This window comes from Chiloscyllium plagiosum, chromosome 16 (assembly GCF_004010195.1).
Source record: "Chiloscyllium plagiosum isolate BGI_BamShark_2017 chromosome 16, ASM401019v2, whole genome shotgun sequence".
Lineage (NCBI taxonomy): Eukaryota > Metazoa > Chordata > Chondrichthyes > Orectolobiformes > Hemiscylliidae > Chiloscyllium > Chiloscyllium plagiosum.
Genome location: NC_057725.1, coordinates 44,410,603 through 44,424,973, shown reverse-complemented (window position 1 = coordinate 44,424,973; position 14,371 = coordinate 44,410,603). Strand labels below are relative to the sequence as shown.

General features: G+C 39.7%; 1 protein-coding gene across 3 annotated transcripts in view; it reads left to right on the top strand.

Moving 5' to 3' along the window:
- The window catches only part of ush1c (Usher syndrome 1C), a 210,427-nt gene that overhangs the window by 60,150 nt on the left and 135,906 nt on the right, over nt 1–14,371 (top strand). For all 3 annotated transcript variants that reach the window (XM_043705961.1, XM_043705963.1, XM_043705962.1), the window contains exons 7-10: nt 4,818–4,875; nt 8,441–8,544; nt 8,654–8,738; nt 13,465–13,524. In XM_043705961.1, the coding sequence (XP_043561896.1) occupies nt 4,818–4,875; nt 8,441–8,544; nt 8,654–8,738; nt 13,465–13,524 (307 nt within the window). The remainder of the gene's footprint in view (nt 1–4,817; nt 4,876–8,440; nt 8,545–8,653; nt 8,739–13,464; nt 13,525–14,371) is intronic.

The following is a 14,371-nucleotide window of genomic DNA, read 5'->3' as shown; positions in this document are numbered from 1 at the left end:
GAGTGAACACATTTGCAGTTGTCTACAGATTCACCCCTCCCCTGGGATTTTGTCAAATGCTAAGAGAAAATGAAGTAATAGTGACAAAGAAGAGTTTTTAAAAAGGAAAGCCCTCTGAGAGGAGCAGAACTGCTTCAATGTGGACATACCTGGAAGAGATGTGGCAGTGAATTAAACACAGAATTAATACAAAACCGTGGGTGCTGAAGGTCTGCAATGAACAAAGACAGAAGTTGTTGGAGAAAGTCAGCAAGTCTGGTAGCATCTGTGGCGAGAAAACAGATCTGTTGCCTTGGTAACAAAGCTATTTACTTAAAGTAATTTAGTTTATTTTTCAAGCTTTTCTCAGCAAACAATACACAGTTCTGCACATGTGTAGCACAGTATACTCCTCCCTATATATGGATTCATCCAGAGATCTGATTACTCATGGGGTTGACCCCACACATGATTTCTTCTCACGGATCTCATGGTCCTTTGCAGTCAGTAGGGGATTTCTATTACAATGCTATCTGTGTTGTTGTATTATTCATGGATGATCTGTGCTGTATCCCCTGTGGATAACAGGGATTCAGTGTATTTCAAATTTGTATATTGGTGTTTTGGGGAAGGGGTGTTTCCACAGGAACATAACTTCAGCAATAACATTGATTCCAATGAGAGACTAACTGGTGAATTGTAGGCAACGCTAAGCAATGAAAACGTATCCTTCTTAATCATTAGCCTTGAGCTAAATTGATTCTGTCCCTGAACCTTCTGAAACATCATCTTTCTCCCACATTGAGATGCTGTCACCAACCAGAAGTGTCACCTCTTCCTATTTTTTACTTTCTTTTCTTTATTGACCCATTGTAACTAAGAATATTAAACATTCAGATCTGCCCAGGTCTCTGTTATCTTTTAGACTGCTTGGTGGGCACCAATTCCCAATTTTGCCAGCTTGCCCCTAACTTGTGCTGTTAGATCTTACTGTATTCTAAATATGTTAACCATATAGCTTTTGGTTTTGTGGATGCATCTTTGTGACTTTAGGCACTGCTCAAATTCTAAAACCAGCAGGCTAAGCTTGTACAGCGATATTCTCTGTACATGGACTTCCCTGGCTATAACAACTATCCATGACTCCCCACATGCCAAAGGATGTGTATTTCTGCTTGGCTGAGCTACCCTGTCCTACTTTATACTTGACTTAATGCACTCTTTTTAATTACTTTAACTTATTTTAATCTTTATACTACTGACTAAATTCTGGATAAGAGTAAGAAATAGAATTCTTTGTCCTTGCTCACAACTCAAGTCCCTTGCTTATGCCTATACATTCTTTCTTTTGCTGGACTGGTTTAAAAATGCATGTTTTTCAGAATCACTGAAGGTGAAACACAGTCCAGAACAGCAACTGCTCAATAATCAATCAGCTCTTGACTTTCCTAGAATGTCAAACTTTGATCTTGTGACTTAATGACCATCTGACTATTATCTGGTAAGAGATAGGCCTTCCCCTCCATTGGAGAGGAGGTGCTGTCTCTAAAGGATGCTAAATAAACAAATGGCCAGCCACTTTCTGGTTTCAGAAGTGTTTCCAGGAGTGAAGGGCATTACTGGGACTGCACTGACAGCGAGATGTCACAGCCAGAGTGAAATAATAAGGATGTTGACAGGGAATAGGGAACATCTCTTTGGGATCAGGTACACCAGTGAGTCCACACTGGGGAGAGGCTGTTCACTTGCCCCGATTGTGGGAAGGGCTTCACTCCGTCATCCGATTTCCTTGAATACCTGTGCATGTACACTAGGGAGAGACCAGTTACCTCTTCCAACTGTAGGAAGGGATTCACTCAGCTATCCAATCTACTGAGACAACAGCGAACTCTTACTAGTATAAGGTCTTTCAAAATACTGTGGGAATTGCTATGAAAGTTCTGGGGAATTGATCATACTGATGAGAGACAATTCAAGTGCCCTTGTTCTGGGGCTGGGTACAGGCATTCTTCCTACCTCATTATACACACAGGGAAGAGGCGGTGCAGCTGCTCTGAGTGTCTAGGGGGTTCACTAGTTAGCCCACCAGTGTGCACGTTTACCGACTCTGACTGTGGGAAGAGATTCACTCAGCTTTCCAACCTACTGAGATACCAGTGGGTTCACGCTGATGAGAGACTGTTTAAATGCCCAGACTGAAGCAAGTCCTTTAAAAGTTCCAGGGAACTTATTGCTCATCAACACATTCACACCGAGGGTCCATTCAGATGCTCTCACAGCAGCACTGTATTTGGGTGATCGTTTGAAGGGTCTTCTGACTTCTCCCCTGGTAAAAATGCATTTGGGGAAGGCTACAGACATGGCACAAATACTATTTTATAGACCCCTCTACTTATCAACCCAGTCCCATCTAATGCACTGCCCCATCTAATGCACTGCCCCATCTAATGCAGCAGCACCCCGATTTTTACTAGATAGCAAATTGGATCTGGTGGTACACTGCTCAGTTACTTGCTTCCATAGTCTCAGTTGCTTCAGTTGAGCATCCTTTACGTTGTGCTTTGTTTCCCTGTTTGTGTATCTTTAAAAGACATGCTCATGATGCCATCGCTGTAGAATAGCATGTAAGCTGAAGGTGTAAGGATTGCATCCTTCACCTTATCCTGGGATCACTTAAAGTGTGACACACTTCTAGAAGAATGTTACTCAATGCTCCCTGATGTAATCTATCAGTTTATTACTCGCATAGATTCTATTTTGTATCTGATTAATCTAATGTGTGCATAAAATAGGAAGCTGAAATACACGTTTGAGGGATTCTTCAATACTATAATATCCATCAGTTTTTAATGTTATTGGACATTAGAGAAATATTGCTACATCAGATAAAACACCTTGCTGCGCACAAACTCATACCTCATACCAGTGTTGGCTGTTTACAAAGGACTGCGATATCTTTGTTGTAGTTAAACCTGTAAAGCATTATATTTAAGAAAATGAAGCTTAAAAAGATCTCTTGAAAAACATTTTCAACATTAAAAGGACTTGCCTGTACTGATACATTGATTGGTTTATCTATTTTCTTTGTACAAATTGCCTTGAAAACAAAATTTAAAGCTTGTGTAACACCATCTCTGCTTTTTTAGCAGAATTCTTACCCACAGGTCGAAACATGTCAATATATGTATCCAAGCGCTGTCCAGCTTTTCTTGATGTCTTTAAAACACCTGGTATGAGGAGACATTTGCATACATGTGTGGGAAATCTCATTACACAGGCCAAGCCAGACGCCAGGACAAAAACATGGGTGGCCTGGGAGGCAATAAACCGTACAACACAAATGCAAGCACATTTAGGCTCAGTCAACCAAACAGCAAATTTCAGGAGACAGTCAAGTTTCCATTTTGTTATATCTCTCACACTATGTCAATGGTGTGAGAAAATCAGAAGCTTTAAAAACCATTAATGTCATATGCCTTTAAAAAAACAGAGTAACAGACTAAAAGCTAAAATCATGTTGGCTAGTGTAAACATATTAACATTACACATCCTGAAATATGTGTACTTCAGCATCCCTCCACAGATAATAGATCACCAATTCCACGCACTGGCAGAATTATACTGCTCAGATCACCTTTAAGCATGACACTGTATTGGAAGCATGTTCCTCTGTTTTAACCAAATAGCTTAGTATTACCCTGTTTGCCTGAGGAATGTAATGCTTTTAGATAATAGTTAATTGTAAAATCTGTTGGAAAATTTCAACACCACAGTATTCACACGCAGTTTCTTCTACTGTTGGTGATAACATAAGCACCACCACATCAGGAAAAACACTTTAAAGGAGGCAAGCTTTCACTGCTTTAGTTACATTTTCAAACAGCATTTTGTCCCTCAAAGTCTGAAAAGTATGTCAAATCCTAATTATAACATGATGGCAGCTGAAGCTATTTTTATCCTCTTGTGTAATCACTTGTTTTCGAGTGATCACATTTGCTTAAGCTTCACATTTTCAGCTGCATCTCGAAACTGCTACTTGTGCGGTGCTCTTCTAATTATTCACGTGGCCTGACCTTGCAAAGCTGTGCAGTCAGCTCAATGTGAGTGGTTGGCAACCAGCCATTCCTGACTGGTTCTGCTGATACTGTTCAACTTAGGTTATGTTATTCATAACATCTGAAATCTGACACTATATTCTTCAAAATATTCCCTGAGAGCATTTGCAGTTTTTTTAAATAAGTGTTTTATTTTTCAGTGATTGAAGGATAGTAACAAGTGCTTCCACAAAGAAAATCATAATCATAATTTGCTCGAGCTTGATGAACGAATGATCCAACAGATAGGGTGGCACGGTGGCTCAGTGGTTCGCACTGCTGCCTCACAGCGCCGGGTTCAATTTTGTCTGTGTGGAATTTGCACAATCTCCCTTTGCCTGTGTGGGTTTCCTTCGGGTGCTCCGGTTTCCTCCCACAGTCCAAAGATGTGCAGTTCAGGTGAATTGGCCATGCTAAATTATCCATAGTGCCAGTTGCATTCAGTTTACAGTGCAGGTAAGAAATGAGAAAATCTAAAATTTAGATTATTTTTGAGTGGAGTAGCTGTGTATTTCCCAGTCTGATCTTCTACTTTTCCCTTTAATTACTGGTGAATTCACAAGATCTGTGTCTTTCAATTGCTGATAATTTGACAGGAGAGCAAGGCTTTGTGTTCCAAATTCCCGATTACATAGCACGCCAGTTATTTTTTTCTTCAGCAGCTGACAAGTTGACATGACAGCAATAATGAATGGTAGAAAGACACAGGCAGAGGTGAATAATGTTTCATCTTTTTTTTTCTAGTTCTTCTGAGGACTCTTTGAAATGGCAATTTGTGGACCAGTTTGTGTCAGAATCTGGGGTAAGTTATAGATTCTTTCCAATTGACATTTGTCCCTCTTCATTTTGTGGTCATCAATAACTCTTGCTAACATTTCACTGGGAACTATTTGCACATTTGTTTCTATTTTCAGTTTAAATCAGGTCTATTTGTAGGGTGAAATGTCACGGTCTCTCTTGTGGTGTGTTCAGAGGTGGGAAGGGTATTTTTTGAAATAAATATTTTCATTAAAAACTTTTTCAAATCTTTTGCAAAACAACTACATATATATTAAAAAAATACAAAAAGATAAAGGTTCTACAACAATGTCATATCATAATACTATTAATGATAACTACCTACTATTCTACCAGAATGAACGTATCTACTTAAACTAAACTACAATCAAATTAAATAAAAATTAAATTAAGCTAAATTCAATATCTTAAATATCTTAAATTATATCACATTACTTTATTCTATTTCACTCACCACACCTCCACTGAAGCCCCCACCCCTGGGAGCACCAGTCATTGTACCCATATTTCTTTTTCCTAGCTTCCCTCTCCCAGGGCCCCACGGGTGCCCAAACTGATTCCCACAGCTATATCACGGCCCTAGTTAATATTACCAATAAGTCTGCATCAATATGATTTAGAAAGGGCCGCCATGTCTTGTAAAACTGCTCCATTTTGTGGTGCACCATATTTGTGAGATGGTCTTGGGGGGGATGCTCCATCAACAGCCTGCGCCACCCCTTAAGACCTGGGGTTTTCCCAACATTCAATTCATTAAAGTGTTCTTCCTCACACAACAGGTGAGAATGTTACATAATCTCTTCCCATTTTCCCCCAGACAGGGTAAATTTGGCAACCCCAGAAGAAGAAATACCAGGTCCATTTTGACTTCAATTCCCAGGATCCCCTTCAGCTCTCTCACTATGGCACTCCAGTATCTCTGGATCTTGCAACATGACCAGTAGCAGTGTGTAAGAGTGCCTATACTAATTTTACATTTGGGACACCCTGGAGATGCTCCTCTCTTGAAATTAGCTAGCCTCTCTGGCGCCATATGAGCCCTGTATAAAATTTTCAATTACATGGCCTGTGCTTTGTTACATATTGAGATTTTCTTTACATTTTCCCATATATCTTCCTATGTTTCCAGTGAAATGTCCTCTCCTAGTTCCTGATTCCAAATCCTACTGAGTCTCTCCACATCTCCTAAGGCACGTCCCTTCTGTAAATAATATAAAGTACTAATTGAAAGAGTGCCTGTACACCGGAGCATTCCTTTCTCCATATTTGACTTGTAGGTTGAGCCAGGAGCGTGGTCTTCCTCTGTATATAATCCCTTATCTGAAATACCGGAAAAGGTCCCTATGAGACAATCCATATTTCCAACTTAGCTGGCTAAATGACATTAAGACCTCCCCCTCAAATAAATCTTCCAGACAGGAGATTCCCTTTTTCTCCCAAAGTTTAAAGCCAGAGTCCATTGCCCCAACTTTAAATCCTTGGGCTCCCGCCAACAAAGTAAACAGCGAGGTCTTAAGCCAATTGCCCTCATCTTGCCTCATTATCCTCCTAGCTTTCACTATATTTAAAATGATTGGGTTCTTACACTGCTTGATCACAGATTTCATCTTATCCATGAATAATAAATTAATTAAGGGACATCTCGACTGCAAGGCTTCAACGTCAAGCCAAATCAACTCAGAATCCCCCCATACCCAGTCTCACACATATGCTAACAGGGCGCTTACTTGATATCTCTTCAAGTTCAGAGAGTCCACCCCCACCTCCCCAACAGGAGCTGCAATTTAGTAAATTTAATTAGATGATGCCTGGGGCAGGGCCTTTTAGTGAAATGGTGATATTCCTGAGCCCTGTCACTTTTCCACCTCTGCCAGAATTAAGACAGGGCCAGACTTCCTGCACTAATGCCAACTGAAGCCTGAGAGTGCACAATTCATTACTACATTAGCGTGTCAACCCATCACAGGAGGTATTAACCCAGTGGTGGATAGGCCTCTCAATATGTGGCATGCATGAAAGGTAAAACAAGATTGTTGCAGTGTGATCTCCCTTGGGGAGCGAATCCTTCATTCCAAGGTACTCAATATCTGATCGAAGCATATAACCCCTGCCCTTATTGCCAGGCTACACATGCACCCCACTCCCTGACAGCTTGAGCTGAAAAGCCTCACCTGCCATGACCTGGCTGTGGCCTGGGTCCCTCCTCGATTCTGAGTCTCCGGGACCCAGAGATTTGTAACCTCTTAAATCAGCATGCCATCCGAAGCGATAGAATGTTAAAAAAGCGTTGAAAGTAATAGTGCTGTCATGCATCAATTTTTACTAAGTTATGGGCTCAGATTTGTAGTGGTATGGTAGAACAGGCATTCTCTCTGGCACACTGATGCTGAAATAACTGAGAATATTTGCCATATTTATCTGCCATTAGCCTGTATTTTGTGGGGGGGGGGGGGAAACCACATCACCCACAATGTCCATTTATTTAACACCTTTACTGCAGGGAAAAGAAAGTCTTGCATTTATATAATGAGTATCATGACCCTCAGGATGCTCACTGCCTTACAGCCAGTGAAGTAATTTTTAAAATTGATATAATCTAGGAAAATATGCAAATAGGAAAAGTAGCTGCCACATAATTGTCGAAGTATAAGATGAGGTGACAAAATGTGGTGAAACAATAATTTTGATAGGGTTTTTGAAGATGATGATAGAAGTATGTGAATGTGAACAAAAAAGAAGATACATTGGAAAATGTTTGGACACAATAAGCTCTTGACCAGGAGTTTTAAATCATCATGGAGGAGGAAAAGGCGATAGCCATAAAGGATTTTGTAAATATTAACATTATGGCACAATTTAAACTGATACACAGCCCGGATCTTTTAGATAAATGACTGCTCATGCAATTTTCTGGGTATATTGTTTACTTTCCTTTTAAAAAGCATTAATAATATTTGGTTATAGATTGTTATAATATTTTCAAAAATAAATTAGATTTTTACTGCAAGCCTGGCTTTTACTTTTGACACCATTTTAATTTGAAAAATACTGTACAGAAGTTTTCATTATGCACTTGATATTTTAATGGTTTAGTTTAAATCAGAGCTCAGTTCCTCATTACTTTGATAACTTGCTTAAATGCAAACAAGATATTGAACAAGTGGTTGTGTGCAGAATGATATGTGCAGAATAATTCATGCTTGTTGCCATTCTATGAAAATTAGCAGACACTGAAGGTGGCAAATGAGTGCATGTTTCAGTTTAATTTTCAGTGATTTTGTTATTAATTTCTTCTTTATACAAGATCATAAAGATTATAAAGTTTGGTTACAAAATATGCAAAAAAGTACTGTCATTAATATTGTCGCATGTTGACACTGTCTCCACTGTCTAAAACAAATATTTCCAAAAGTTGTGGTACTCTAACCATACTTAAAAACTTCTATCCACTTTTTAAAAAAGAAAATTTTTTGAACTACTGAGCTCTTCTTATTTATATCAATACCATAATGGCCAGTCTTGTCAAAGTTTGAAATTTATTGAAAATTCATTCCCAAACTTCTTCGTAGGATGGAAAGATCAGTTTAGCTGGCTTGGCTTCACTGGGAACTAAGGAAATCAAGGAAAAAAAAGTCTTTATCAGCCTAGTTGGCACAAAAGGCATGGGATGCAGGTCAGTCACTCTGTCAATTTCTCAGGCAAATCAGTAATGGTTTCTTAGATCTCACTTTTCCTTTTTATCAATAATTACTGAAAGCATTCCTTTATTTTCTTTCCTTTAGTATTTCTAGTGGTCCAACCCAGAAACCAGGGATCTTTATCAGCAATGTGAAACCAGGATCTGTATCAGCAGAGGTTGGCCTAGAGGTAAGTGAGCCTCTTTTTTTTTTTCTGATGGCTAGCCACAGTGCTTAATGTTACTCTTACTTTGGCACAGTTTGAAATGATGTAAATGCTAGCTTTTAGGGCTAAAGTTAAGCCAGAACACTATTCCATTGTGAATAAAATAATATTTCATTTTTTTATAAAATAAATGGGTTATAGATATGTTTGTAATCCCTGGACAGATCTGTAACAATCACCAGAGTTTAAACAACATATTTTAAGTAAATACACGAGTAATTGATCTATAAAGGATTTTGCTTACAAATAAATTTTAGCTGAAAATTGACAGGTTTTATATGTTTAGACTTTATTCTTTATTTCACGTTAATAGCAATTTATCGACAAAGTACCTTATGCAATATTATGTGCAACCAATATATTTCATGTTTCTAAAGTTCCATGTTGGATTAGAAACATTGGTCCAGATATTCCAGTGGCCAGATCATTGTTGAAGCATGCAACGTAGGATGAAGTTGTGTACTGGGATCATATAGAATTCCCAATGTCTCTGACGTTGTGAGAATTGCCTGGGAAATTGTCATTTCCAATGGAAATTTTCCTGAGTCTGGAACCCTCCGATAAAGCCCATTTAAAATCATGGGGCTCCAACACACAAGCTTAATAGCTAAGCAGGAAATATTAGAGGATTAAAAACCTACTCTAATTCCTAGTAATTAGTGAACTGAAAACCAGACTCCCCACTGACCTTCCTAACTACATGTCAGATTAGCTTGAGTAGCTCTACATCAACCAGTTGACAAAATGAGCCGAATCTCCACTTGCCATAAATGTTTGATGCCTTCAAGGAAGTGCTCTTGCCATGCAATTCAAGGTATTTTAACCTGCCACTGAATTATTGCGGTAACATTTGTTCAGATTGATGTTTACTTCATCTGAACTAACAGTGGCTAATTTATCATTCAGATGTTAATACACACAAATTTTGCAAGGCAATTCATAAATGTTTAATCGTAGCAAAATATATGAGCAAGAACAAACTGGTGTTAGGAAGCATAACTGAACAGCTCTTATAAGGCAGAGGTTGACCCCCCACTGAGAACTAAAATCAAAAGTTTGGAGAGTTTACAGAAGGTTTCTCTCTCAAGGACTGAGCTTTATCTTACACTGTCATCCCAAACTTACATTATTAACCATACACCACATTCCTTCCGAAGACAGCTTGTCCTATTCTCCGACTTGCCAATTGCAAAAGTTCTTGCCACTGCTGGTCTATCCCAGTATTCCATAATTAGATTAGATTCCCTACAGTATGGAAACAGGCCATTTGGCCCAACAAGTCCACACCAATCCTCCAAACCCACCCAGACCCATTCCCCTACCCTATATTTACCCCAGACTTATGCACCTAACACTGTGGGCAATTTAGCATGGCCAACTCACCTGACCTGCACATCTTTGGATTGTGGGAGGAAACTGGAGCATCCAGAGGAAATCCACACAGACACGGGGAGAATGTGCAAACTCCACACAGACAGTTGCCCAAGTCGGAAATTAAACCCTGGTCCCTCGCACTGTGAGGCAGCAGTGCTAACCACTGAGCACCGTGCCACCCCATGGCAGTGTCATTTTGAACCTCTGATGAGCATTTGGTCAAGTGTTGACAGTCAGAATACGCCTTCACTGTGCAGGTGATGGGAGGGTAACTGGAAACTAACACTTATCAAGGCACATAGCTGACACTCCATTGTACATGAAAGTGCACAGTCTTACACTTATCACTGTTGAAGCATCTAGCCACACATCTTACCTGTTCTGAACCAGCTCCCATCTTACATCGCTGCCTAAGTTAGTGCTATTCTTTCCACAATGCCTAGTGAAGCCCAGCATCTCTTATTTGTTCGATGTCAGTTCATCACAGACAGGAAAAATGTCAGAGCCTTCACTTTAACTCCGTGACTGCAATACCAAACAACTGCCTCTCAGAACAAAAACTCACTGTTTGTTTTTTGAGCATGAATAAATTTACACCCAAGAAGTGATCACTGCATCCAGTTCTCAGCTATTGGAAAAGGGTGTCTGCTTTGTAGTATCAGACACTGCTGCAATCTAGCATACTGAAGATGAGGGTCCCCCGCTTACTATGCTCATCCTCCTCCTCAGAAGTAGAACATTCCCATTCTGAATTCTCCATCAAATTGCCTACAGTGTTGATCCTGGGTGAAGCCAGCTTTGTTTGCAAAACCCATTGTCCAAGCTGTAGCACTGACTTTGGCACAAGGAAACAAGCTGAAGTGGTGTGATCTGTCACAATCAGTAACAGTCTTCATGTAATTAATGTGGTTGAGGACTGAGAGATTCCACCTCGGTCCCATCCACCATAAGATATTGCAGAAATAGGCCATTCAGCTCTTTGAGTCTGTTCCACAATTCAATGATATCTGCTAATCCTCACCTCCATTTTCCTGCCTTTTCTCCATAATTCTTGATTCCCCCTACTGATTAAAAATAAGTCTTTCTCAACATTGAGTATACTTAATGACCGAGCCTCTGCGAGTCCTGCATGATAAAGAATTTCACAGATTCACTACCCTCTAAGGAATGAAATTCTTCCTCAATTATTGTAACTGAGCAATCCTTTACTCTGACATTGTTCCCTCTGGTTCTAGACTATTTCACCAGGGAAAACCAACTCTTAGTACTTATACTACCAAGCCCATCTATGTTTCAGTAAGGTCTCCTCTCATTCTTGTAAATTTCAATGAGTAAAGGCTCTAAATACTCAACCTCTCCCTTAAAATAATCCCCTGGAGCTGCGATCAACATAGTGAACCTTCTAGGGACTACCTCCCATGCCAATATATCTTTCCTTAGATAAGGGATCAAAACTGTTCACAGTATTCCAGGTGTGGTATAACAAATGCCTGATATACTTTTATTAAGACGTCCCAATTTTTATAGTACGTTTCCCTGTGAATTGGACATGCCGGCGTTGGACTGGGGTGTACAAAGTTAAAAATTACAAACCACCAGGTTATAATCTAACAGGTATAATTAGAAGCACTTGCTTTTGGAGCGAGCTGCTCCTTCAGGTGGTTGTGGAGGACATGATTGTAAGACAGAATTTATAGCAAAAGTTTACAGTGTAATGCAACTGAAATTATACATTGAAAAATACCTTGATTGATTGTTAAGTCTCTCATCTGTTAGAATGACCATGTTAGTTTCACTTCTTTCATATGTAAGTCACAAAACTTGTTTTAAAAAGTTACATTCTCAGGTTAACTTTAACAATTGGTGTCAGCCCAGATAATGTGTTGAAGGGTTAGCCCCCTGTGTGCTGTTATCTGTGCCGTAATGTTTAGACTGATTCTAATCTAAAAAATGAATTAATAGAATCTTATCTGGATTCATGCAGTTTTTGAGCAATCCTTAGGCTGGTGGTAATGACATCTAGAATGAAGGTTTCCGGCCCTCCTATATCTCCTGTGCATCCTGAGGTTACCTTTAGCTATTGCCTGTTCATGTGGAAGCTGCTCAGCAGCTGCTGGAGGTTGCTGCTGATCCTGGGCTTGCTGATGGATCTGTTCCTCCTGGACTTCGCTGCATTGTCGTTGATCGCAGCAATAACAATAATCGCCCCTGGTGTGGGTGGACCCATCAGTTACACTTTAAATAAACCTGTGTGGAGAATATAAGAAACAGAGCATGATGCACTTTGTAATGTGAGCATATTCCCCAATACAATTGGACATTGCAGATTTGAGATATAGAAAATGGTGTTTGTTGGGTATAACATTGCCATTATCACGATAGATTTCGGCTTGCTATGGCTTTACCTTTGATCATCTTAATATTAGCGACTACTAACTGATCCGTCAACCTCAGGACATTCTCCCGACCTAATTCATGCTGGCAGTTTCGGTGCTTTTCAGTTCTTTGCTAACTTTTCTTGAAAAAATAGTGAGTGTGTTGCAATTTTTTTTGTATGATGAAGCTTTTATAGTTGAATAGCTGGCAGTGTATACAAGCTGTGAGATGTTGATCTGAGGATTGCAGCAATGCGATGTCTGTGAAGGTCTGGTGAAACATATGAATCTTGATTTATTGTAGTTGACATGCTACCTGCATCAGAACAAATAGATACAGATTTATACCATATTATGATCCCCAGGGAATATTGAGCTTCGTCCCAGCATGTTTTGAAACTAATATTCATTGGAGTTTAATTAACAGAAATAGGAGGTGATTTGAATGTCATATTCCCTGTTGAAAACTGAATTATTTAAAAAAGGTAGCTCAATAAAATCTTGTGGAGAAGGATATTAAAGTGTATTGCTGCTGAGTGAGAGAAAGAGGTTAGACCAGACGGCTAATGCAACCAAATTGGTCCAACGTGTCTCTTCCTATGCTGTAACATTCTGTGAAATACTAAAGTAGATGCCTTGCAGTTTGTAATAACCCCGAAATCAATCAATGTGTTATAACCTTGTTATCTCTTCTTCATTATTTGTAATACTCTTAATATCTTGACACGTCTCAAATCTGTAAGAGATTTCAAAATTATTAAAGCATTTGTGATTTATGAAGTTTCTGTGTAATTATGTTGAGTCTGACTGATTCATGCAGAGATACTGAATGTGTAATGTCATTTGGAACAGAACTCAATGAAGTAAAAAAAATGACATCATGTTTGAATATAGATTACCAAGCTACAGTCATATATCACACTCCTTTGTTTTAAATGCAGGTTGGAGATCAAATTATCGAAGTAGATGGAGTAGATTTTGCAAATGTGGATCATAGAGAGGTAAAACATATTTCAGCTTCTTCTCCAAAAAGGAAGTTCATACAGTCATACAGTCATAGAGACGTACAGCATGGGAACAGACCCTTCGGTCCAACCTGTCCACGCCGACCAGATATCCCAACCCAAACTAGTCCCACCTGCCAGCACCCGGCCCATATCCCTCCAAACCCTTCCTATTCATATACCCATTCAAATGCCTCTTAAATGTTGCAATTGTACCAGCCTCCACCATTTACTGTGGCAGCTCATTCCATACACGTACCACCCTCTGCATGAAAAAGTTGCCCTTTAGGTTTCTTTTATATCTTTCCCCGCTCACCCTAAACCTATGCCCTCTGGTTCTGGACTCCCTGACCCCAGGGGAAAGACTTTGTCTATTTATCCTATCCATGCCCCTCATAATTTTGTAAACCTCTATAAGGTCACCCCTCAGCCTCCGAAACTCCAGGGAAAACAGCCCCAGCCTGTTCAGCCTCTCCCTGTAGCTCAAATCCTCCAACCCTAGCAACATCCTTGTAAATCTTTTCTGAACCCTTTCAAGTTTCACAACATCTTTCCGATAGGAAGGAAACCAGAATTGCACACAATATTCCAACAGTGGCCTAACTAATGTCCTGTACAGCCGCAACATGACCTCCCAACTCCTGTACACAATACTCTGACCAATAAAGGAAAGCAAACCAACTGCCACCTTCACTATGCTATTTACCTGCGACTCCACTTTCAAGGAGCTGTGAACCTGCACTCTTTGTTCAGCAACACTCCCTAGGACCTTACCATTAAGTGTATACATCCTGCTAAGATTTGCTTTCCCAAAATGCAGTACCTCACATTTATCTAAATTATA